The 27,390-nt window shown below is 40.5% G+C and overlaps 1 protein-coding gene across 1 annotated transcript in view; it reads left to right on the top strand.

Annotated features, from left to right (window-relative positions):
• The first annotated feature begins 4,875 nt into the window (after positions 1 to 4,875).
• Positions 4,876 to 27,390, top strand: part of Jmy (junction mediating and regulatory protein, p53 cofactor) — a 64,832-nt gene continuing 42,317 nt past the window's right edge. Inside the window, 2 exon segments of the mRNA XM_027401722.2 lie at positions 4,876 to 6,384; positions 20,041 to 20,214. Coding sequence (XP_027257523.1) covers positions 5,386 to 6,384; positions 20,041 to 20,214 — 1,173 coding nt within the window. The 5' untranslated portion in view covers positions 4,876 to 5,385.

The following is a 27,390-nucleotide window of genomic DNA, read 5'->3' as shown; positions in this document are numbered from 1 at the left end:
AAATAGGTGTAGTATTGGCTTGGTATGTTGAAGGCACAGTGAAAGTACTGGCACGAAGCAATGTCCTGAAAGGATGGGCAGACAACCCTCTAGGTCATGGTGTAGACAATGAATTATAGAAATTTACAAGGCATTATGTCCCCAGTAGGTAGAGTGCATGAGTCTGAGAACCAAGAGAAAGAAGCAGGAATTGACTCATTCTCTACACTCTTGGAGACTTCCAGGAGTTACCACAGTTCTAGATTCCACAGGGTCAGGGATTTATTTTTGCCAGGGACATAACAAAAGTCCCATTGAACAGTAGGGCAATATCTTCACCACATATTTTGAATTCTGCCAACCAGACCAAGATAAAGAATCAGTGGTTCATAAGAGCTCATTAACCATGAGCAGTAGGAGGCAAGAGATTGATGGGAGCAAGAAGCAATGCATATAGAAGATGCACTGGAGTGCCTGACCCTGGTAGTCATTTTTTTTCCTTTTCCTTTTTTTTTGTTTTGTTTTGTTTTGTTTTGTAAGACAGCATCTCATGTAGCTTAGACTGGCCTCAAATTTGCTATGTAGTTGAGGCTGACCTGAAACTCCTGATCCACCAACCAAATGCTAACGTTACAGGCATATGTCACCATGCCTGCTTAATTATAATATATATTGTAATGATATATGAATAAAATTACCAGGATTCAGACCTCACAAGAAGGAGGATTTGGGACAAGGTAAGCAACTGATGTTAGTAGGGAGAACAGGGGGCTCTGGAATGCAGAATGGAGGAGATAGCAAGTTAGGTATGTCCATGAAAGCAATTGAAGTCATAGAGTCTGTAATTAGTCCCTCATCTATGCTTTTCCTCAAAAAAGAGGCTTACTGAAGCCCTGGAAGAGCAGTTCCCTAAATGTGACTCACAGGCAAAACTGTAATGTGATAGAAATGAAGATGTCTGAATTAGGTCCTTTTAATCTCAGCGCTTGGGAGGCATGTGGATTTCTGTGAGTTAGTGGCTAGCTTCGTCTATATGGTGGGTTCCAGCCTGGCCAACGCTACACAGTGAAAATACACAGGGCTACCCCATCTCAATAATAACTAAATAGTTAAAGAGAGAAAGAAAGGAAGAAAGAAAGAAAGAAAGACAGAAAGAAAGAAAGGAAGAAAGACAGACAGAAAGAAAGAAAGAAAGAAAGAAAGAAAGAAAGAAAGGAAGAAAGAAAGAGAGGAAGGAAGAAATGGAGGTGTGATGGGGGAAGTGCTTCTGTGTATGTGTTTGTCTTATTGGATAAATAAAGCACTGTTAGACCAATGAGGCAGCAAGTTAGGCAGGGCTAGGAGTTAAGGAGGATTCTGGGAAATGCAGTAAAGAAGTGGTGATCCAGGCAGGAAGTGATATAGCAGGCAGACTCATATATAAGCAAGGGCAAGAAGGAAGTCGTTCCCTTCTCTCTTCCTCCTGGTCTCTGCTCTGGATTTGCCATGTGATCCACCGGCAAGAGAGGGCACCAGCGGAAGGCATCCTCGATAAGTCTTATAAAATATATAGATTTATGATAATTATGACCTAGCTAGCATATAAGAAATCCTAGTCTTTGGCCAATCAGCATTTGTACCTAATATAAGTCTCTGTGTATTATTTGGAGCCCTAACTCAGTGGGTGGAACTCGGGTGGCTGTCAGAAAGCGCCCACATGGCAACGGGGCTCGGGCAGCTTTGGCAGAAAGATTTATTGTTAAGGAGGTGAGTGAGTTCAAGACCAGTCTCAGATAAATAGTAACTAGACAACAACAGCAAAGGATGACTCAAGCTGTGAGGAGTGACAAACTGACAGTACTCAGCATTTAGGGTCTTCTGAGTCAATTCCAAGTTTTCATCTCACGCTTTCCTCAGGGTGGTCCTCTGCTGCCAATGAACAAACAAGGCATAACATTTCCAGCAGAGTTGGAACCCCTGAAAGACACAATCTTTGTCTTGGAGTTTGACAAACTTTGCTCAGTAAGGCACTAAGTCCCGCTTCGGCCTCTTCGTCTTTCACAAATGTTAAAACTTATGCTACTGGCCATCCCAAGCCTTTATATTCCTCGTTTCTTTTTAGGTTCTGTTTCTGGGAAAATCCAGTGGGGCTGGCAGAGGTTTTAGAGCCTTCTCCCTTAACTCATCAATCACTCCCTGACCCTTGGGACTGATCCTAACTGTCCAGAACTCCTGTTTTCTCACATGCAAAGTTAAAGTTACTCATTCCTTTCATCCCCACATTGCACTGCACTGTGGGGATGGATATACTGTGTGCGGAAATGTCATGCTTCTTAAAAATCACAATTAAACTACTCAAGTTTCTATTAAAAGGCCTAAAGTGTTAAAGTATTTCCCAGATTACCAAACAATCCTCAATAGTTTCAAAGCCTTTTCAAAGTTAGTATAGTGTATGGTCCCCCCCCCTCCCCGGCTTTGCTTATTCCCAGGGAGTGATTTACACACTTGACAATCAGATATAGACCTAAATAAAGAATTCTAGAGCACTACAGTAACCTGTCATGGGAATTTGGTTTGTTTCTTTTCATTTCTAGGAGAACAATGACTAAGGTAGAGGAAACATGAAACATCGAGACTTGTCTTTTAGAAAAGCACAGTAGCAAGAATGTTAGGAGAAAGTATACAACAGCTGTGCAACCATGAACCCATTTTCCCTTGCTGGTTTGTGATAAGACGAAGTTTTATAGCTGTAGATAAATATTACAAGTAATAAATGTACATAAATAAAATGTTCTGTGTGAAACAGGACTTAACTCTGTAGCTCAGGCTGGCTACAGAAGACAATCCTCCTGCACCAGCCTCCCAAATGGTGGGATTACAGGTATGAGCCACCAAGCCTGTCATAGATTTCTATTAATCGGTTTTAGCTTGTATTCTCCAGATTCATTTTTACATATAAAATGTATTGAACAAAGACAGCTAGTGTTCATGTCAGTAGCTGTACCAGAAAAAACTTAGCAGTTATATTTTTATCAAGATGAACAGCTTTCTATACTATTAACATATTATAGGCCACCATACCCAACTCTCTTTCAGTATTTTCAAAGGTATGTTTTTGATTTGCAAGGGAGAGCTGACACAAATGCACATACAAGTTTTGAAAACATACGGTTTCATACAAAGTATGTACCACATTGAAGTCATTTTTGCTCATCTTCCTCCTTTGAGTGCCCCCCCCAATCTGGGAGGAGGTATGAGCTTCAAAACAAAAGTGTAAGGTCTAACATGTTCAGCCAAGTGATGGGGCCAAAACTTTTGACTACTAATTTAGATGTCAGGACAATACAAAGCTGAGTGTAGCTGACAATGTGAGGGTAACCCAAACATTTTTTATACAAGTTTTAGAAATGTGGCTTAAAGTAAAACTAATTTTTATTTATGCAGGTAACTTGCACATCTACAGGAAAGATAACATCAATAATACAAAATGAATTATAAAACTACTGGGCAATGCTAGGAATGTTTTTAACATAGTTTCGTATGAATAACTAGATTTTTTTCTTTTTTTTCCATTCATTTATTTAGCTCATAAATAAAGTCATGCACAATTATGATACATAATACAGTATGTTCACAATGGCATGGCTAAATTAAACCAATTAACATGTTATACCACACATATTCATCATTTTTGTTTTGAGAACACTTAAAGTATACTATCTCACAACTTTTAAAGTATAGCATATTATTATCAGCCATATTTATCATGCTCAGTAGACCTCAAGACATCACAGAGTCCATGCCTCTTGTCCTCTTGCAGTTTTATATCCTTAAACCAATCATTTCCCCATTGTTAAAAGACCCACATTAAAGCCTAATAGCCACAATTCTGCTCTCTGCTCCCATAAGTTCATCATTTCTAGGTTACACATAAAATTATGTGACATTTGTCTTCCAGTGTGTCACTTATTATTTTTTTTTGGCAAGCATATAACTTTACTACTTACTAAAGATGAAATCAAATTTGCATGCACAAATAACTAGATTTTTTTTCCTTTTTGAATAACTAGATTTTTATGACTTGTTTTTGAAATAAGGTCTTTTGTAGCTGGGGCTGGCCTTGAATTCCAAGATCCTGCTGAGTCTACTCAACAAGTGTTGGGATTATGGGCATATACTGCGTTGCTGGGCTGATAAAACTTGTTCGTGCTGTCTGGGAACTCGAGATAACTGAATACAACTTCAAAAAGGTTTTAGCCCAGTGTCTGCTCAAAGAGGTTTTCATAACAGTACACAATTATGAAGGCTGAAGCAAAAAAAAAAGAAGGATATATTGAGACAAATGTTCACACATGACTGAATTTTTCTATTGTTACTATTGTTACTATTGTTTCTATTGATACATACTGTATTATGTATCATAATTGTGCATGACTTTATTTATGAGCTAAATAAATGAATGGAAAAAAAAGAAAAAAAATCTAGTCCCACTGAGTTGTCTTCGGATACTTGTCTATAATTTTGTCTCAGGGATGTGAGGAGAGAAGCGAACCGATTGGCTTAACCTTGTATACTGCGTGGCAGAGTCCCCTTACTGTTTACTGGGTAATTTTTGAACACAGGTGTCCATCAAGATTCCTTCAGGGTTAAGGGAGGCCAATGTACACGTGAGGATCCCTGGAAAAAAGTCTCAGCGTCCCTCTACCTTTGCTCCCCTTGCCCGGGGTTCTAATACCTGTGCGTGTCTCGGGACTCAACAGCTTCTCCATCTGCAATAAAGCTACAGCCTGCAGCCACTAGCTAGGGGCTGAGAAGGAGGAGGCGTGGCTCGGGCCAGGAGCGCCGCGGCGCGCAGGCGCTAAAGGGGGACGCGGAGGGGCGGGGCGGCGCCGCGCGGGCACGATGCGCGCGCCGCCGCCGCTGCCGCCGCCGGCGCCGCGTCAGCAGCGTGCCGCACGTGCCCGTGTTTACGTCCCTCGTGGAGCCGCCGACGTCACAGCCGAATGGCAACATTGTGGCGATGCTGAGACGCCGAGTTTAGGAGTCTGGTGTCGAGTTCCTGCTGGCTCGGTGCGGTCGGCGGGACGTAGAGAAGCGGCGGGGAGGTCGGCCCCAACGAGCGGCGGAAGGGACGCGCGCCTCAGCGTATCACGCAGCTCGGCGGCCTCGCGCAGGCCGGCCCGGCGGCCCAGGGCCCGGCACTGCCGCAGCGAGCGGCTTGTAAACAGATCTGGCCGCACGTGACCATGTGAACTACCTGCTCCGGGCCGCGTATTGTCTCTTCAGAGAGTCGCACCACAAAGGAGCCGGTGGGAGAGCGGCAGGAGCGCTAAGATGGCTGAAGGCGCCCGGCAAGGGTGAGCTGGGGGCGCGGCCACCGCGGGCACTCGGCCGGGCGGCCCCCCTCGGCCGGGTACTGGTGCTACCATGTCGTTCGCTCTGGAGGAGACACTCGAGTCCGACTGGGTGGCGGTGCGGCCCCATGTATTCGACGAGCGCGAAAAGCACAAGTTCGTGTTCATTGTGGCCTGGAACGAGATCGAAGGCAAGTTTGCTATAACCTGCCACAACCGGACGGCCCAGAGACAGAGGAGTGGTTCCCGCGAACAGGCGGGGACTCCTGCGCCTGATGGGAGTCGCGGGCCCGGCAGCCCGGCGACCAGGGTTCGGCCCGAGGCCGCTACCCCTGCCACGGCGGTCCGGAGCCCTGGGCCGCGGAAGAGCCCGGCCTGGGCCGAGGGTGGCTCCCCGCGCAGCGCGCGCAGCACGAGAGGGGATCCTCTCCGGGGTCCGGCCGGCAAAGGACCTGAGAGTCCCCTCCGTAGCCCCGCGCGGGCCAAGGCCAGCCCGCTTCGCAGAGGCGCGGAATCCCGAGATGCGGCCGCCGCCGCTGCTGCCACGCCAGCGCCCCCGGCGCCCCCGGTGTCGTCGGTGCGGGTGGTGAGTGCCTCCGGGGCGGTCTCCGAGGAGATCGAGGTGCTGGAAATGGTGAGGGAGGACGAGGCGCCACCGCCGCTCCCGGACTCGGAGCCTCAGCCGTCCGCCGCGGAGCTGGAGTCCCCTGCAGAAGAGTGCAGCTGGGCCGGGCTCTTCTCCTTCCAAGATCTGCGGGCAGTGCACCAGCAGCTGTGCTCTGTGAACTCCCAGCTGGAGCCGTGTCTACCAGTGTTCCCCGAAGAGCCGTCTGGCATGTGGACTGTGCTGTTCGGGGGTGCCCCCGAGATGACCGAACAGGAGATTGACGCTCTGTGTTACCAGCTCCAGGTCTACTTGGGCCATGGCCTGGACACGTGCGGCTGGAAGATCCTCTCCCAAGTGCTCTTCACCGAGACCGATGATCCCGAGGAGTATTACGAAAGTCTCAGCGAGCTGCGGCAGAAGGGCTACGAAGAGGTGCTTCAGCGGGCAAGAAAGCGCATCCAGGAGGTGAGTGTCTAGTCCCAGCGGTCGACCAGGCTTTGGTGTCAAGGGCTGGAGCCTCGGTTTGGGTGTTCTATCCACGAGAAAAGGAAACAGGAGGGGGTTTCTGACTTAGCTTTTTTTAATTATCTCAGCGAAGGACTTTTGGGAAGTCTTTTTTTTCCTCCTAAAAGTGCCCAGTTTACTAAAGGTAGGTAGAAATGAAAGCATTTAGGAAAATAGGTGTTCTGTAAACTTTACTTGCCCAGACATCAACTGTTCTTTCCAGGAGTCAAGATTATGTATTCAAAATAGTTGTCTTATGGAACAAAGTTGATTTCCTTTTCCTTTTTTGTTCCCCTTGTACGAGGGTATGAAATTTTACCTTCCAGTGTTTTGCAGTGCTGAAAGTGTACCCCTGAGCCACAGCCCAGCACCAAATTCACTTTTAAGTGTGTTGACTTGTCCAAATCACAATTGACACAAATTTTTATACTATCAAGTCTTTACAGATGGCTCAAGTTTCACTCCTGTTTTAGGGAGAAGGAAGGTCATGGTCAGGAATGCTCATTGTGCTTGCTTTGTTTTTTTGTGTTTTACCAAGACAGGGTTTCTCTGTGTAATAGTCCAGGCTGTCGAACTCGATTTGTAGACCAGGCTGGCCTCGAACTCGCTGGGATTAAAGGCGTGTGCCACCATCTCGCGGCTTCATTATGTATGCTTTTGTTTGTAGTGTGCAAACTTTTCCGTTCTCTTTAATTCTTTAAATGACAGGAAATAAAGAGGGGGGATATGCCTGAATGACCAGACATATGGAGTTCTGCAACGTGTGTTTATAAAGTCATGCCTCCTTACCAGCTTCTGTTGAAATTTACTAAAAAGAGTAAATTAATAGCTTCTCCTTCTGAACAGTATATGTAGTTTTTCAAAGCAATTTACTATTTTAATGTCATTATATATTATGGTTGGATTTGGGATGGAGAAAAGCTCCTTTTCATGGGTTTTTATTCCTGTCTTGGGGTGTGTTTATGTGTGTGTGAGAGAGATAGTGAAGTATTTAGCAAACATTTGTTTCTCACTTATATCACACACAGTATTTTTACAACCTCCTTAATCAAGACTCTTCACTAGTAGGTGCATGCACATCCTCAGTCCCAGTACTTTGGACTCTCGCTGGAGGCAGGGGCAGAAGGATCTTTGTGTGTTGAGGCCAGCCTGGTCTGAATAGTGAGTTCTAGGACAGCCAGAAACACTTAGTGACACCTTGTCTTGAAAGAAAACAAAAAGATTCTTTACTCCTTCCCTTTGGTTACTGTATGGTAAACATCACCAGAGTGCTGGGTGATGTTTACCCAGCCTGGCCTTGTTTTTTTTTTTTGAGACAGGGATTCTCTGTGTAGCTTTGGAGTCTGTTCTGGAACTGGCTTTGCAGACCAGGCCAGGCTGGCCTCAAACTCACTGAGATCTACCTGCCTCTGCTCCCAAGTGCTGGGATCTAAGGCATGCACCATCACCACCCAGCTTATTTTATTCTCTTTAAGATGTTTTTAACTTTTTTTTTTTTTTTTAAGTAAGGGCTCGTTCTGTAGTGGCTTGGAAATTTACCAATATGTAGCTCAGGTTGGCTTCAAACTCCTTATCTTCCTGACTGGAACTAACAGATCCGCCTGCTTCTGCCTCCTTCCAAGTGATTGGATTAAAGGCGTGTACCACCATGGCACAGCTACACTTTTTTTAAGGGGAGGGCTGGAGATGTAGTTCAGTGGTAGAGGTTTTGCCAAATATAAGACCCTGTATTTGGGTGCCCTGGGGATAAAACCTCCCTTAAGTAATTCACTGATCATCTTGAACAAAAACAAGTATGGACGTTATAGCTAGGAAAGTCATGCTGTAGGGGTAGGTAACAGATTCAAGGAAATTGAAGAAGGAAAAATATGAACAAGAACTACATGTTCAAAGTTTTATCTCTTAAAAACATGATTTACCAGCCGGGCGTTGGTGGCGCACGCCTTTAATCCCAGCACTCGGGAGGCAGAGGCAGGCGGATCTTTGTGAGTTAGAGGCCAGCCTGGTCTCCAGAGCGAGTGCCAGGATAGGCTCCAAAGCTACACAGAGAAACCCTGTCTCGAAAAAACCCCCCCCCAAAAAAAAAAGAGAGAAGAAAAAATGTGTTCAATTCCACAAGCTATGTTGATTGAGGTAGGAAGACAATACCAAATCAAGTAGAATAAAAATAAACTCAACAGAACTAATACAAGTGATGTATATAATTGCTATAAAACAGATTTTACCTTAAAAAAAAAAAAAAAAAGCCATGGTGCATGCCAATCATTCAGTGAGAGGCTAATGTGAGATACTGTACTCAAGGGAAACCTGTGCTATTCAAGGCCAGCCTGAACTAGAGTCCCGGTTCACCAACCAAATGTTACGTCAAGAGATGACATATTATAGCTCTTTGGTAGAGTACTTGGTTTAGCATACCACAACTTGCCCCCGCCCCCCACTCTGCCATCCCAAAAGCAAACTACCAAAACAGAAAAGAGTCTAAGCTGCAGGAGAACACATTAACAACCTAAATAAGTTACTTAGAAGTATTTTTTGCTGCCTTGCATCATCATGTCCATGGCAGATATCACTAACTAGTCTCCACACTCAATTTTCCGTATAATTCAGGGTATTACAAACTTGTTATCATTGAGAGGTATTCCTGAAATGTCACTCAAATAAACTTCAGGAAAAGCCAAAAGCTTACATATTTGTTGTTTATGAATTCATAATAAATATCTTGCTTCCCAAGAAAAAAAAAAGACTTTAAAATTATTTTAATTTGTTTTGTTCCTCCACCAAAGAGAATAAAGCTGTCAGATGTGGTTCACAGAGTGAATACTAGGACAGCCAAGGCTGTTATGTAGAGAAAACCTGTCTCAAAAAACCAAAAAGAAAAAATGTGTAAAACAACATTGTAACAAATGCCACTGACCTTGACACAGTTGAATTCCCTGTTTTGCCACCACTAGTTCAGAGAACTCAATATTAGTAGATAATGTCCTTTTAATGTAAAATTGTAGGTAAATGCAATTTTTATGAGTTGATAAATGTATATTCTTTAGGGAAGATGCTTTAAAATATTAAAATTGTTAGTTTTTAGATTTTGAGGCTGTCCTCAGATTAATGATCCTTCTCCCTTAGCCTCCTGACAGGGAGAATGTGGGGGTCCCAACTACTGGCTTGTTAACTTTTAAATACCAAAAAGGAATGGGGCCTGGAAGCCTGGTTTATGGAGTGCTTGCCTGACATGAAGCCCTAGTTTCAGTCCCCAGCACTGGAACCCTGGTATAGTATCCCTAGCCTGCATTTTGAGTCCTTTGAGGTAGGGGCAGGAGGATCAGAAGTTCAAGATTATCCGTTGAAGCCAACCTGGAATACGTGAGACCTTGTCTCAAACATAAAAATCAACAACAACCAGAACAAAAACCACTAGTGCAAATTATTGGCTCTGCTATGTAAGGTTGTGACACTTGTGTTTTAATATTTGCAGCACCCTTAAGGTTTAATATGGGTTACCAGGCCTTTAGTGTCAGCTACTCTGGAGCCCAACGGGGGAGAATCTCAAGTTTAAGACTTGCCTGGGTGAATTTAAGTGGAATCCTATCAAGAAAATAAAAGAAAATAAAGAGCTGGGGAGATAGGTCAATGATAGAGCACTTGCCTACTGTGGGTGAGACCTAGGTTAATCTCTAGTACTGCAAAAAAGAAAAAGAAAGAGAAAGAAAAATTGGTATGGAGGAACTTAAGCCTTCCTATGTCTGTTATCTACTGGAAGTTTTTGTTTATGATTCACACCTGGAGATTATAGTTTATGAGGATTTACAAGTTATACAATAATTCAATATTAATTTTAGATGACAGACACATTCTAAGATTATATACTAAAAGCCGGAGTCTAAGTAAAAGGTAGTATTTGTTATTTGTAGTTTTGTCTTGGACTTTTTACATGGGTTTATTGTAGTATCTTCTATTTATACAGCAGACAGACAATTTTTATATGAATACAAGTACCACCAAGGCCTCTTTGAACAGTGTAGTAGTAGATTTTAGTTGTTCAGAGCTAAGGTTTGTATTACTGTGTGTGTACATAGGTAGCTTAAAGCTTAACTTGGACCTAGATTTTAAAGTAATGGTTTCTTGTATAATCATAACTATTTTTCAGGTGGTTGATTTGGGCATTTTAGCTCAAACCTCGATTATGATAGAGGCTTATTTAAGAATTTATTCTTGTATAAATATACTGAATTCTAACTTTGAGTTAAATCCATTGAGAGCAGAAAGTGCTTCCAAAGAGGCACACTGACCATCTTGCCAGGGTTTGGAGTCAGAGCAGTCTGGATTTGATTAGGACTCATTATTTCTGATGGCATGCTTAGCTGTTTAGTCTCTTAAGTGTCTTGCAAGTTAGGACTTTATGAAATCACAACTACCTGGCATTTCAAAGGTGGCTTCTAATAACTATGGCATAGGTATCAAGGTTTGAGTATTCCTGGTGGAACTCATCTAGACTGTGCTCTACCAATTAGTTACAAATTATCTCCAGTCCAAGTGGATGCCTGCCTATTTTATTGAAGCCAAAGTTGAGGCTTAAAAAGGTCTTGGGTTTGGCAAAGTTAAACTGTTAAGGAGTGATAGAATTCAGATGCAGACCCAGGCCTGTCTTACCAACCTTGTGCTTTTTTTCTGCCATAATGTGCTACTTGTTTGGTTTCTTTTTCTTGCTTCTTCCCTTTTTCTTTTCTTGACAAAAATAAAGTAACTAGAAAACGGTCCGAGGTAGCCTAGGCTGGCCTTGAATTCCTGATCCTTCTGCCACTACTTAACTGTAATTTTGCTGCTGTTATGAATCATAATATAAATATCTGTTTTCCCATGGTTTTAGGCAACCCTTTTGAAGGGGGTCGAGACCCACAAGTTTGGAACCATTTATCTAAATGCTTACACTCTTTGAAGTCATTAGAAGGGGTTCAAGGTTGCATAGTGCCCAGTCAAATTATTTCACACATCACATCTGGGTTTGATTCCTCCTTGCTAAAGCAGGGCCAACTTGTATAGATTCCTTAGTAATATGATGTGTGTGTTTGGAAAGGAGAAGGTATGGGTTATAATTGCTTTCATTTCCTAAGCCTTCACCTATAACTTAATTGGTGTTAGTGTTCTCCATTATTATTAACTTGGCCTTTTGCTGACTATAAAGTACTGTTAACGATGGAAAACCAAAGATGGGCCATCTGTGTGCTTGTTTTCTTGTAATGAGAAATTTCTTGTGGCTCTTTACTCTGTAAAAGACTAAGAAATGGTTCCCCTGAATCTGCCTAGTTCTTTGTTCCTGATAGGATTTATTTCCAAGGTTAAGATGAAGACATTGAAGACTTAGTTTTTACTGTATTGCCATGAAGGATGCTTGCCATAAGCAACTTAAAAGGAGCAAAGATGTTGGCTCACAGTTTCAGTTCATGGTTAGTTACTCTTGTTTGAACCTGAGGTAAGGCAGACTATCATGACAGAGGGGGTGATGGCTATGGACAAGATACATCTTTCAGAGGCACACTACCAGTAACCTGCTTCCTCTGGATAGCCTTCACCATCATTCAACTATGAATCCATCAGTAGATTAATCCTAAATAATGTCACTGTCCCACAAAGCCTTAAACACATGAGCTTTTAAGTGGCAGGTCATATGCACAACACAACAGACTATAAATAGTTCTTGGTGATTTTTGGTATAGTTGGTAAAATTATTTTTGCTTTTCTAGCATTTTGTCACACACAGTATCTGACTTCTGGAAATAGCACAACCTCAGGCATATTGAGGTACCAGGACTGTGATGTGTGCTGAAACAAACTACCTGCCAAAAGCATGGATGGATAGAATTTCTTTTCTTGGACTGTATGAGGTTGCTGTTAATCATGGTGGTGAAGCTATGGTAGCATGAAACAGTTAGTAATATTGCTCCCCTGCAGTTGGTGAGCAGAAAGGTGAATGCTGGCCCTCCCGATCACTCTATTTTTATATAGTCCAGGATCTCAGCCTGTGGAATGGTACCACCCATATTAGGGTGGGTCTTTCTACCTTAGTTAACCTAATCTGTAAATACCCTCATAGAAGTGCCAGAAGTTTATGTGGTGATGCTACAGTCTAACAAATTTACCATCAGGATTAACCATCACACCACTTAATGCTTTTGGAAGACTTTGATTTTGTACATTTACTATAACCATCTAGTTATGGCTGACCTGGAACTCCATATGTAGAGCAGGTTGGTCTCAGACTCACAGATTATCCTCCCTTTGCCTCCAGAGTGCTGAGATTAAGGACCTTCACCATGCCTGCCTGGCTTTTTTTTGGGGGGGTATAAAATTTATTTTATGAAAGTAAATAACTTTTCTAAATACATATAAAAGCATTCACCTTTCTGCTTACCAGCTGTGGGGAGCAATGTTACTTTTGTAGTCAGTCATGGTGGCTTATACCTGTAATGGCAGTGTTTGGGAGGCTGAGATATGAAGGAGGTTCTATGGATTTTAGGCAGATTGGGCTACAAAATGAGATACTGTCTCAAATAAAACCTCTCCTCCCCGTGTGTGTGTGTGTGTGTGTGTGTGTGTGTGGTGTGAGAGTGTTTCTCATTATAAAGCTATAGGAGGAATATGTTTTGTGTGATGCTTTTTTTTGCTTTTGAGACAGGTCTCACTATGTAGCACTGTCTGGTTTAGAACTATGTAGACTAGGCTGCCTCTGCCTCCCGAGTGATGGGATTAAAGGCTCACACCACCTTGCCGTGCTAAATATATTGAAGTTCTGTCTTATATTGTTCTGGCCAGGAGTAACCACATTTTTCATGGAATTCCATCCGTCTCTCTAAACTCAAAAGACTGTTAAGAACAAACTGGCCACGAGTACAGGCCATATGGTGAAGTATAGTTAAGAGCATGAGTTAGTCTGGGAGCAGCTGATAACTTTTTCCTGGACTGAAGTTTTGGGAAGTTATTGAACCTCTGCCTCTGGTCCTCTCATTTCTGAAGTAATGTAAAATTGTACTTGCTTCATAAGGTCATTAGTGAGATGTACCTGCCTATGCCTAATAGATAGAAACTCACAGTAAATAAAACTACCATTTACTTTCCTCTGAGATACTTAATATTAGCTGGCTGTTGGATTTCTTTGAAATCCAAACCCATTTCTACTAAAAACCAGGTTGGTAATTCAAAGCCATGTTGTGATAATGGAAGTTGGTCCCACAAAAGTAAAATATTCCCATAGTTGTACAATGTCTTGATAAGAATAGCAAGTTGGTCTTTGTGCGTTATCAGAAACTCTTCCATGGCTCCCAAGACACATGTTCTTGGTATCTATGTATCTAATTATCTTGGTTGACTTTTGGTACAGTTGGTTATAATTTTAATTCTCCCCATCCATATCCCAGAGCTTTTCTCCTGTCAGGCATGCACTCTGCTTGCCCTTGGTACCCCTTTGATTGTTTGGAGTTTAGTTTTTGTATTGTTCAGGCTTGCTGTCTTAATGTCCTGTTGCTGTAAAGGGACACCATGACCATGGCAGCTCTTGTAAAGGAAACATTTAATTGGGGCTTGTTTATAGTTCAGAGGGTTAGTCCATTATTGTCATGGCAGGAAGAATGATGACATGCAGGCAGACATGGTGCTGGAGAGGTAGTTGAGAGTTCTACATCCAGACCAGCAGGCAGCAGGAAGAGAGAAACTGGGCCTGGCTTGAACATTTGAAGCCACAAAGCCCACTCCCCACAACAGACTTCCTCCAACAAGGCTACACCCACTCCAACAAGGCCATACCTCCTAATCCCAGTCAAGTAGCATCACTTGATGACCAATCATTCAAATATTAAGCCTATGGGGGCCATTCCTATTCTGTCACGCTGGTCTTGAACTCCTGGGATCAAATGATTTACCTCAGCCTCCCATGGAGCTGGGACTACAGGTGTGTACTACTGTGTCTGACAAATATTTTTTCTTCATTATTTCTTATAAATCTTATCCATATTTTCTATATCTTCCTTTTACCTACAAGCATGTCAGACAAGCTTGATTACATTAGCAGAACTACAATTGGAATAACTTAAATTGTAAGTACTGACCTAGAAGCCCTTAAATTACATTCCATAATTTATTCATAAAATAGTTTCTGGGACAGGAGGTGTAGTTTTGTGGCACAGCATATTTTGTAACATGAGTAAGACCCTGGTTTGACCTCTAGCATCATAATCATTAATAACCAAGCAACTAAATAATACTCAAGAGTTTTCTTGTCAGGTACCAGATGCCCCTTAGCCAGGCATGGTGGCCTACACCTTTAATCCCAGTACTAGGAGAGGCAGAGGCAGGCAGATCTCTGTAAGTTCCAGGCTAGCCTAGTCTATATGATCAGCTACAGACAAACAAAACAAGTAAAAAACAAAACAAAACAAAAAAAACAAAACCCAAAAAAACCCCAATGTAGCTGGGTGGTAGTGTCATACACCTTTAGTCTCAGCATTTGGGAGGCAGAGGTGGGTAGATCTTTGAGTTTGAGTCTCCAAACCAAGTTTCAGGATAGCCAGAGCTACATGCAAAGAAACCCTGTCTTGAAAGACCAAAACCAAAACCAAAACCAAATCAAGCCCCCCCCCCCAAACAAAAGTAGCTCCTTAAACTTTACTAAACATTATGCCAGTGGTTCTCAACCTGTGGCTCTTGACCGCTTTGGAGGTCACATCTGATATCTTGCATATCAGTTATTACTATTCATTACTATTACATTACTATTCACAACAGCAGCAAAACTATTAGTTTTGTAGTAGCAACAAAATAATTTTATGGTTGGGGGTCCTCACAATATGAGGAACTGTATTAAAGGGTTGCAGCGTTAGGAAGGTTGAGAACCACTGAATTATACCCATCTGTTCTAATTTTTCCTACTTTCTACTTTTTAAGTGATGTTTTGATCAGTATTTTGATATTTGCTCTTGCAAAATGTTGTGATTTTTTTATTTCACTTATACATGTTTACCTTGGTCTTGAGTAGTCATAGATTGTGCAGTGAAAAAACACTATCTTTGTGGGAGAATTATATAATGTGCCTTTAGGGTATGACATATCTGATAGTTGAGAACTCCCTGTAATTGACTTCCTTCCACCTTTACTTTTAGTATACTTTTTCAAAAGAGTTTTGTTTAGAGACAGGATCTCATATAACCAGGAGTGACCTTGAACTTCTGGACCTCTTGTCTCTTATTTAGACCTGCTCTACAGTGTCCAGTACAGTTTTATTACTTATTTAGTTGGTTTACATTATATATTTGCTGGTGTGTGTGTGTGTGTGTGTATACCTGTGGAGGTCAGAGGTCAGTGTTGGATGCCTTCCTCAGTTGCTCTCCACCGTACTTTATGACACAGGGTCTCTGATTGTTTATTCACAGCTAGCCCTTGAGCTTCAGGAATCTGTTCTCTTTGCTTCCCCAGCATTGGGATTATAAGTGCATGCCACCATGCTCAAACTTTTTGTCTGGGTTTTTATGTGGGTGCTAGGGATCTGAACTGAGGTCCTTTGTTTGCATGGCAAGCATTTTACTGACTGGGTCATTCTCCCAGACTTTTATGCTTATGAAGAGTTATTTTATAAGTCAGTTTCTTTGAAAGTATCTTCCTAATTGAGGAGTGGTATAAGACAGTTTCTTACACTGTCCTTACATAATCGTAGGTGTTACGGCACTGTACACTTAAGCTACATGCTGTTGCTGCTATGTTACAAGTCTGCATAACGTATTACTATATGGAATTCAGTAAACAGTTGTAACATAATGAACATCTGTGTATCCAAACAGAAGAGGCACTGTAAAACATGTCTCCATGTAAGGCAGTATCAATGAATGGGTCTTGCAGGATTAAAAGTTTGTGAGTCATTGAGATTGAAAGCTTAGGGTATGATGGCACTGGAACTGTGGTAGGATTGCTGCTATCTGTGCCAGTTTTTCGATCATAGTGATAAAGTGTACCTCATGTCATTAGAAAGATGATCCTAGTATCCATACCTGAAGAAAAGTGGCAGTTTTTTCTTTTGCTATAGTTTTTAAGGGACCCTTGAGAACTTTTATTCTCAATCATGATAATGATGTGGCACTAGGTACATCTATATATTACATATTGATATAATCAGGATATTCAGGTATTATCTCATATATTTAATTCTTTAAAATCTTTGTTATTTTGGATTATATGTAACAGTGTAACTACAGAGTAATGACCTATGTAATAGAACACTCATTTATTCTTCTGTGACTTTGTACTGGTTTAATAGTTTCTCCCCATCCTCACCTTTTTCCCCTTTTCTCCTCCTTTTAAGACCCACCTTTTTCCCCTTTTCTCCTCCTTTTAAGACCCGCTCTTCTGCTTACTAGGTCTGTGAGCTTAGCTGAAAAAGAAATTCAAGTTGTTACCGACTCCTTTAAGAAATAAAAGAAAACTGTATGTCCTTGTGTTTGAGGAATTTTTCATTAAGCAGACTTTAGACTTAAAGTTGAAACCTCTTAGATGAAGAGCCTATTCTTACCAGGATTACATTGAGATGGAAACAAATTAAAGTATATCTAGAGGGGTCTGATGCAAACCTGTAATCCCAGCTGCTTAGGAGGCTGGAGTAGAGTTGCAACTTCAACCCTTATTTGAGCTACAGGAGGAGTCCAAGTAACTTAAAGACTTCGTGGCAGAACAAAGCGGGGGGGGGGTGGTGTCGCAAAAAACTGAACATGATGGTTCACCTTTAATCCTAGCACTCCTAAGGAGGCAGAGGTAGTAGGATCTGTCTACATAGCAGGTTAGCCAGAGCTATATAGTGAGACTCTTTCAAAAAAAAGGAAATAAAGAGCTGGATGTCTCTGTTGGCAGAATGCTTGTCTCCCGTGTAGAAAGCCCTGGGTTTAGAAGCTCAGTATTTGGGAAGTGGGACAGAAGGATCAGAAGTTCTACTCAAGGTCTTTTGGATGCTTAGAGAGTGGACTGCTAGCCTGCGCTATATGAGACTATGTCTCAAGGACAAAGGAAACAAGGGTTGGAAATACAGCTAAGTAATGGAGTGTTTGCCTAGCTTGTGTAAGCAAAGTTCAACCCTCAATCTCTCTCTCTCCCTAAGACAGACAGACAGATGCACGCACGCACGCACGCACGCACGCACACATGCACGCACACACACGCACACACACACACCATTTGTTTTACTTATTAGGCTTAGGTAGTTATATGTAATGCTTGGTAAATTTTTACTTTGTGTCTTCTATGTTTGTGGAGTAATTCCCTAAAATTGCTGAAGAGCTTTGTCAGAGTAAAAAACAAACCCAAATCTTTTATATTAATTATTTTTATAGGTGTTCAGCCTGCATGCATGTACAGATCACCCCATGTGTATGCAGTGCCTGTGGACACCAGAAGAGGGTATTAGATCATTTAGGTCTGGAGTTGTAGACACAGGTGTTTTTGAGCTGCTGTGGGTGCTGGTTGGGGCCCCTCTGGGAGAGCCCTCTGTGTCAGATCTTGAAGCAGAAATGATGCAGAACTTTACTTTCCCCACCCCCACTTCTCCATTCATCTCTTCTGTAGCTGTGTTTATGCTGATTGGTTTTGAGCCCTTAGAAAATACTTTGCAGGGATGTTTTACTCATATCCAGGTACATCTGCATTCTTAGTGTCACAGTGAATGCTTTCAAATTTCTCAAGCTTGTATTGGCCTCATTTAGACACTTCTCACATTTTAAATTCTCTGCTCTTCTCTATCCCTGACAGCCTCAATAATCCTAAATATTCTAATTGTCATAATTCCTTTCCATTCATGTATATTTCAGTTTGTAACCTGTGAGTGTCCAAAGCAGTGTGTTTATTCTCTGAACTTTTCCAGTTTTTCCTTAGTTGACTAGTGCTTGTCTTTCTTCCCCCTTTCTTTGCTCTCCGTTCCCTGTACTAGGTAGGTGGTGAACACTCACCCCCTGTGCCCCATTGAATTCCTTTATCATGAATTACGGAAGATTTCAAGTGTGTGAGTATATTGTAATTTTAAGCACATTTCATTTAAGATTACTTCCAGGCTACTTAGGTTAAAATAGAAATATAATTGAATTGAAAATACAGTTATCATCGATTTTAAAGTAATCTAGTGTTGGAAAAGCATGAAACTTTATAGCAAAGACAGATTAATAAATTAGTATTGTTAGGTGAGATGCCCTGGGCTTCTGCAAGAGTATTAAGTTTAGTTGCTGCATAGTTGAGTACTGCCCTGTTGGAGAGTAAAATGCATGTAGGGAATGCTGGATAAGTATTTTAATACTTGAAAACTGATTTTTGCCTTAGTTCTTTGTACATTTATTTTGGCAGAAAGTAGTATCTACATGTGTTGGTACCACATTGACTTTGGTGTTCTTGAAAGCAGAACTCAAAGAAGCCTACTTAGTATCTGAGGTTTTCTAAGTTTGAATTGTGGATTTCATAGTTAAGTAGCAATGAAGGAGGAGGCAGAGTTTTGCTACTTAAACATTTTGCTGCCATTCTTTTTTCATTTATTTTGGTGTTTGTGAAACTTGGTGTTTAATTATTTTGAAGAAAGTGTTTCATTTTTAAGTAGAGTTAAAGATAAGGTTCATCTACTTTTTCTCTCAAGGTTTTATTGCCTTTAGAGGTACAAATTAATAGCTTATGATTCACTAAAAATTTATAATGCCTGCTCTTCCCTCCTACCCTCAAGCAGGTCTGATCCTTCCCTACTGTTTTTAGTGTTTCTGATGTGTGTAGCGTGCAGCATCCCTTGGAGTGGTCAGTCACAGTTAAAGTAGGCACTCTTGCCTCAAATTAGAACTCATTGGTGGGGTCTGAGAAGAGCTCCTTTTGCAAGAATAGACAGTGCAGAACCATCTCTCCAGTCCCTAACTTAGATTTTTGGTAGCTTTCCAGCTATTGTAATTTTATTGTGGTTTAAAAAAAAGTTTTTAATACTCTAGTTCTGTTCAGTTTAAAAAAACTTATTTATGGCCTAATATAGGTCTGTCTTGATACTTGGAGGTGGTGGGGTTTTGTTTTATTTTTAGGTGTGTGTGTGTGTACTTTGTGCTGGTGGTAGTTTTTGAGAGAGGATCTCATGTAGCTGAGGTAGCTTTCCCACTCTATAGATAAGGATGACACTAAGCTTCTCCATAACTTCTGCTCAGCTACATTATATAACTCAGGTCCATTGTCTAGGATGGGCCTCCTGCATCAATTAGTAATCAAGAAAATGCACCTGTGGACATGCCCATAGGCTAGTTTGATCCTCAGTTGAGATTCCTTCTTCCCAGATGTGTGTAGGTTTGTGTTAGCAACTAACCAGCACAGTAATAAAGTGGGTTTTTTTGCTGTTACTATTTTGTTTCATTATATGATTGGAGAACACTACTAGATGAGGATTTAAAGACAGGTAGGTAGTATGTACTCCTTCACCCCTAATGAATCAGGTCTCTTACATATAATAAGACAAAAGTACGGAGAGGAGTGATGGCATGCAAACCATCTGTTTAGTAACCTCTTAATTCTGCATCAAAAGCAAGTACAGTATTATCGGTTACTGTATTTAGTTTTCTTAGTATTGAAACTTTTTGTTTGCAGCTCTTGGACAAGCACAAGACTATAGAGAGCATGGTGGAGCTTTTAGACTTGTATCAGATGGAGGATGAAGCCTACAGCAGCCTTGCAGAGGCTACAACTGAACTCTACCAGTATTTACTTCAGCCATTCCGAGACATGAGAGAGCTTGCCATGCTGCGAAGACAGCAGATCAAGGTATTTTTATTTTTATTTTATTTTATTTTATTTTTTATTTTATTTTTTTTAAGCATAAACTGTAGCCATTCTAGTTCTGAGCCTGGCTAGTCATACGTTTTAATTACAAAAGAAGCATTCAAATAATGCAAACTGATTCTTGTCCTTTCCTGTCTAAGGTCCTTTGTTGGGACAGTAAGTACACATATTATTATACTCTTACTTGAACTTTTGAGAAATAATGAGTTATCAGTTATTTTAAAATAAATTTGGCACTTGGATTAAAAGGATGTCAGAAACCTAAGACTGGATATTAGAAATTACATTTAAAAATCAACTGTAGACATTTTTTGAGAATCTACCCTGAAAGCCTGAAAAGAACTAGCTATGGTGTCCCCCAATACTGGACTGCTTGTAGTATTTGCAGACATCGCTTTTGCAGTTCAGCATTGACTGTTTAAATTTTAGGTTCATTCTTAGAGGCAAGTAATTAAGGAGTGTGCATTGAATATTCATTTGAGAAAGTCTATAAACTGAATGAGTGAGCTACTATCACTGCTTATTTCATTTTTCTTGGGAAACTGAGGAGAAACATCATATTTAGTTAATTTGTAACTTTCTTTAAGGCAAAAAGTGGTATTTGACTATATTTGTTATAAGCTATTGCTTCTCACACCATCAGCCACTACTGTTTTATTCTTTGTGCTTATGAATGCTTGCTACATACAGGCATATTTTCTAATAATTCACTACACCTAGTTATTGAGTCCTTATAGCACCCGGAACCATCAGCCTAGGGATGGTACTGCCCACAGTTCATAGTGTGTCAGATGAATGAATATGTTAAGTGGTATTGTTACACAAATTACTCATTTATGTCCTTGTTCATAGCTAGTAATAGTCATTTAGGTGACTAATTCCAAAGAATGTCTTAAAATTATTTATTATTACTAGTTACTATTAAGTTAGAAATACATATATTGTAAAAAAGGAATTATAATTTTTTGACAAAGTATTTGTTATAAAATAAAAACTAAAAACAATTGTTTATTACATAGTATGAGGATATGATATAATTTAGTTATTAGCATTTCTTTTGGTGTGATAAAGCACCATGACCGAAAACAACTTCAGAAGAAGAGGGCTTTTTCAGTTAAAGTTCTCCATCACAGTGCATCACTCAAGTCAGAACAGGAACTCAAAACAGAGCAGGAACCCGGAGGCAGGAGCTGATGCGAGGCCATGGAGGATGCTGCTTATGCTTACTGGCTTGCTCAGCCTGCTTTCTTACAGCACCCAGGACCACCAGCCCAGGGATGGCACTGCTCACAGTGAGCTGTGTCCTCCCATTCCAGTCATCAGTCAAGTAAATGCACCAGAGGTTTCTCCACAGGATAATCCAGTAAGGGGGCATTTTCTCAATTGAGGATCCTTCTTTCAAAATAACTGGCTTTGTATCAAGTTGACATAAAACTAACTGGCACAAATTGAGACTTGTCTTTGGATTATAACCAAGCTAACTATGTCAATAAAATTTCAAAATCCCTTCTTATAATTTTTGTTTTCTGCAGTGGTTAAATTGAATCTAGGGATTTATGTCTTTAGACAGCCCCTTTACCACCTTAATTCCTGGAAATTATTTTATGAAGATAAATTAGTGCGTGAAATAGAGGTGGAAACATGTTTTACTCTGACCCATTAGTGCAATGTGTATTGTGTGTAGAGATAATTACAACTTTAAAAGTCTTGAAGCAGGGACTGGAGAGAGAGCTCAGCAATTAAGAGCACTGACTGCTCTTCCAGAGGTCCTGAATTCAATTCCCAGCACCCACAGGGTAGGTCACAACCATCTGTAATGATATCTTGTGCCCTCTTCTGGCCTGCAGGGATACATGCAGGCAGAATGCTGTACATAATACATATTTTTAAAAAATTCCTTTTAAAAAATGTCCCGAAGTAGGGAAAGTAGTAGAATATATACTTACCACTTTTGCAATTATTACTAATGTTGGAATTTATTCTACAGCTTTATTTTCCCTACATATTGTGCCAGATTTGTATTGAGTTGATAGTTTTACAATTTTTAATTTTTTTCCCGATTTTCTGCTTCCCAAGTGCTGGGATTAAAGGCATGCTCCACCAATGCCCGGCTTAAATGTATTTTCTAACTGGTAGTTAATAGAGGTTTTGGTTAGCCCAGTCTGTATTGTTTATATTCCCATGTTCCCAAAAGGATTGCCTTGTGTGGTGGACCTTACTACACTTTGGGTGGACTTCTTAATGTCTCTGGGAGAACTGACTTCGCTCTGCACCCTTGACAAGACATCTGTGTGAAACTGAAGCTCAAGGGATATTTATGACATTAAGTATTTGTTAGAGAGGGGTCTAAAATAACCATTGAAGGTTCTCAGTGAAGACACTAGAAAAAAACAGTGGTAGAGTGTTTAGCTCCACAAAATAAACGTGTTAAGGAAAACAAAACAACAACAAAAAAGATTGAGAATAAGTGTGAAACAGACAAAACTTAGACAAAAATCAATGAAACCTTACCCTGGTTACATTAAAAAATACATATTTCAGTGTATTTTAGAAACTTAGTTTAAATGTTTTTTTTCTTTTTAAGAAAGTAGTAGACATATATTGTTTGTGTGGGGAGAGAGATTGTTTTGTTTCATTTTGTTACAGGGTCTCTTTTTATGTAGTCCTGGCTGTCCTGGGCTCCCTATGTAGAATAGGCGTGAGCTCAAATTTTCCTTCCTCTGCCTCCTGAGTGCTGGGAATAAAGCGTGTGTCACCACTCTCACTTCCATTTCAGTCTTTTCATACTTTTTTATTCAGTAGTGTTCTAGAGGTCTAAGCAGTCCAAAATGTCTATAAAATAATATAGACAAAAAGTATAATAAAAAACAAAAACGTAAAAGTAATACATAAATTGGAAAAATTGAAGAAAAGTCTCTGCCACCCTAGTGCTGATATTAAAGGCATGCACCACCACTACCTGGATAATTCTAAGGAATCTTAAGAGTTGTTCGAAAGAGTATATAAGTTTAATGGAATTTTGGTATACAGTCAATATGAAAGATTTGGTTAAGTATTGTCCTCTGGATGTAAACAATTTAAAATTGAAAAAAATTTAAATGCTACTTACATTAGGAATCCTTGTACACAAAACTTTCAGTAATAAATGTCACTAAAATGCATGAAAGTACTTTAAAGAAAGAATTGTGAAATAATGCTGAGGTCCCTGTAGAGTACCTGTTCTAACATACCTACTGCCCCGGGATGCAGTCCCCAGTAGCACAGAACAAATGAACACCAAAACTTCTCGGAAATTATAGAATGACTAACTTTAGAGGTGTTGCACATTAATAGATTGGAAGACTCAATAATGTTTATAGTATGTCAGTATGCTGGTCTGTTTTTGTTACTGCAGCAAAATGTCCAAGATAGGATCTTTTTTATACCAAGGAAAGATAAGTTAGTAGTCTAAATCATGATGCAGGCTCTGGTGAGGGCATCAGTAATATCACCTTTTGGTGGTTGCAGTAATATGAGTGCAAATATGAGCATAAGTTCATGCAGTCAGTCAGCCGGCCGGCCGGCCGGCCCGCCTGCCCACAGGCCCCTCTGAGGTTGCCCTAAGCTGAACTGAGAGACTCTTATTAGTTCCCTCCCCATCACCACCACCCTGGGAACCAACTTTGCAACAGATGAACCTTTGGGGATTAGAAAGACAGTTAAATTATAGTAGTGAGATCTCATTCAATTAGTATATGGAATAAAATCAATTTTAGCAGTGCCTTTACAATTTATTTTTATTTAAGGTTAACATTTAACTTAACAATAAAATTTCATCTACACTAATATTTTGTTATTTTATTTATGTGCATTCCAAGAGCTAAATTGGGTATGGTGGTGCACACTATTATCCCAGCATTCAGGAAGCAGAGGCAGGTGGATCTCTTTGAGTTTGAGGCCAGCCTCAACAAAGGAAGTTCCTGGACAACTGGGGATATTATACAGAGAAACTCTATCTCATTAAAAACAAACAAAAAAATTTAGAAGGGCTAAACTGAACTAGTTAATATCTTACATACTTTACTAAATTTTGGTGAGAACACTTAAGATCTGCTGTTATGTTTTTTAAAAAATTATACATTGGTAAATATATTTTACTATGTTGTAACATCTCTTTAAGTTAGTCTTCCTAACTGAAATTTTGTATCCTTTAACTAAAATCTTCCCTAAGCCCCAAATTGCTCTCCTCTACATGAGTTAGTACCATTCTACTCTTTGTTAAAGGCTGAATGACGTGTGTATGTGTGTGTATGTGTGTGTGTGTGTGTGTGTGTGTGTGTGTGTGTGTGTGTGTGTGTCCGTGTTTTCTTTGTCCATTCCTCTGTTGAAGGACACATGTATTCATCCCATTTCTTTATTGTGAGTTATGCTGAAGTTAACATTGGGACCTCATATCTCAACATACTGCCATCAAGTCCTTGGTCATAAACTTAAAGTAGAACTGGAAGAACGTGTGGTCTGTTTCTAATTGTCTGAGGAGCTACCATAATAGTTAACACTAATAGTTCCCACCAACAGTATGCAAAAATCTCCCCTTTGTTCATCTCCTTTCTAACATTTGTTATCTTTAGTCTTTTGGATAATATCCATTTAAACAGGAGTGATATCACAACTCAATTTGGGTTTGGCTTAATTTCCCTGATGACTTGTGATATAGAATATTTTTCATGTATTAGTTAGCCATATGTCTTAGACCCTTTGCCCATTTTAATTGACTTCTCGTATTTGGATACTAGTGTTTTACAAGATGTATGGTAGGGAATCAAATCCAGGAGGTTATCTTTTGAAGCCACTCAGATACTATGCCACAGAGCTGCATCCTCAGCCCTCCCACTGCCCATTCTGGCCTTGAACTTTGTATCTGCTCTGCTGGCATCCCAAGTAGCTAGGATTACAGGTGCATGCAGGTACATCCATTTACAGTCTGGGCTGGTGTGTTCAGGAGCTGTGATGGGGCTGGAGAGATGGCTTAATGATTAAGAAAGCTTACTGCTTTTCCAGAGGATCTTAACTTGGTTCTCTACACCCACAATGGTAGTTCATAATCGTCTGTAACTCCGACTCCAGGGGATCTAGTGTCCTCTTCTGGCCTTCACTGGCACCTTACACACACACACACACACACACACACACACACACACACACACACACACACCAAAAAAAAAAAAAACAAAAAATTAAAGTAAATCTTTTAAAAAGTTCTTGATAATTGCTTATCATTGAACAAGCTGCCCTGATGCCTAGAAAAGTTACATTATGCTACACTATGCTACACTAAGTATATTCATAAATCTGAATTGGCATTTGCTTCACCAAAGGATCTTAAACTATATTTTCCCAGTATCTTAACAATGCACAGAAATGCTGTATTATAAGAGCTTATAAAACCACAGTATCCTAGCAATGATGTGCTTTTATAATAGAGAGCTCCATGCCAGAGAATTTGTGTTTATAAATTAGTTTTATTCTCCTGGCTACCTAAACTGACACACACCTTTTTCCATGTTAAAACATGCTCTGTTTTCTTTCTAGCCTTGAAATTCCAAACAGAGCTGTCATTGTTTTTAGCACACAATCCAGCTGAACAGGGCTGCTGTGACATCTTCAAGTTTCCCAAGTTAGGAAAAGAAGTTAAGAGAGGATTGTTGCTTAGTGCATTGAGTACAGGAAAATGATTAGACAAGGTTTCTAGTAGTTGGTTGCAACATTATAGCTGCTGAGTTCAAAAGTCATCCACAAAGCCACAGAAGAAATGCTGTGTAGGAGGGTGTTTGTGTGTGTGTGTGTGTGTGTGTGTGTGTGTGTGTGTGTGTGTGTGTGTGTGTATCTTCTGTGTTGAGGTGGGGACAGACAAGTGCTAATCCAGCAGTGCGCAAGTTATCTTCAGATGAGTATGCTGTTCTGTTTGGTTTTTAACCTCTTCCCACAAAATCCCCAATACAGAAGAATCTCAGTTTTCTAGGTTTCCAACCCCTCCTTTTGTCTGGTGGTGGGTGGTATGGCATTTATTCATGCAGGTGGAAATGATTTCCGTCCTCATGTTCTGAGCTTTGAGTTAGGGCGATTTTTGTTGTGTTTATTTTGTTGAGTTTCTATTCTGTAGTTAAGTCTGTTGAGGTTTGACCAAAAAATCAAATTAGTAACTTCAACAGTGAGTGTGCTAATACTAAGATTTGTTAACTAGGTATAAAGAAAAGCAGGTAATTAAGGCAAGAAAGTAAACTACCTCAAAGGAAGCAATTATAAAAAGAGCTACCACTTTTAGAGGTGAAAGAACAAAGGAAAGGGACTGGATTTATTGAGTTAAGCACAGATGGCTGGTCCCCTGGAGCTACATCCTTCTAAAAAAAATGATGTTGCATCTTGTAGTCTAGTAGTAGCCTTGATGGAGAGATCCAGACCTCTAAGGATAGGGCACTTGGTGTGCTGGTACTGGCTGTCTTGGTGGAAAAGGCAAAGTTGTATTATGAGGCTGGAGTTGAAAAAACTATATATATATATATATATATGACTACTGAAGTGGTAGGTATAGAAATTGTATATTTGGGTAATTAATCCAGTATAAATGAGTTAGGGAGTTGACTAACATTCAGGTTCTGATGTTACCACCACTTCCTCCTCACCTGTACACTGCCAAGAGAAGCACCTCACATTTACCATCTTTGATCTTCTTAGAGGAAAACGGGAAACTTGGGGTTAATGTGCTTTTAGCCCATTCATTGAAGAATGATCTCTTCCTGTTTATTATTATATGTACACCACCACTTTTTCATTGTTAAATATATTTCATTCAGTGAAGAAAGTAGAAAATGTACGGTCTTTTCTTGGCATTTCTCTTTCTCCACGCTTCTCTTTTCTCATTTTCCCTTTCTTTTGACTAGGTCAATATGAGGTAGATCAGGCTGACCTCATATTCACAGATTGCCTCTCATCTTTCTGAGTGCTGGGATAACAGTCTTGGCATGAATCACATACCTGACAGAAACTGCAGTTTTTGTGTTCTTCAGGTGCTGCAGATTGAACCCAGGGCCTTGCACGTGTAGGCAAGAGCTCTACCACTGACTTATATCCCTAGCCCTTGGAAGTGCAGTTTTGAACAGGAAGAAAATGACTGACACA

The sequence above is a fragment of the Cricetulus griseus genome, chromosome 2 (assembly GCF_003668045.3).
Source record: "Cricetulus griseus strain 17A/GY chromosome 2, alternate assembly CriGri-PICRH-1.0, whole genome shotgun sequence".
Classification (NCBI taxonomy): domain Eukaryota; kingdom Metazoa; phylum Chordata; class Mammalia; order Rodentia; family Cricetidae; genus Cricetulus; species Cricetulus griseus.
Note: the sequence above shows the minus strand (reverse complement) of the source record. Positions and strands in the feature narration are given on the sequence as shown.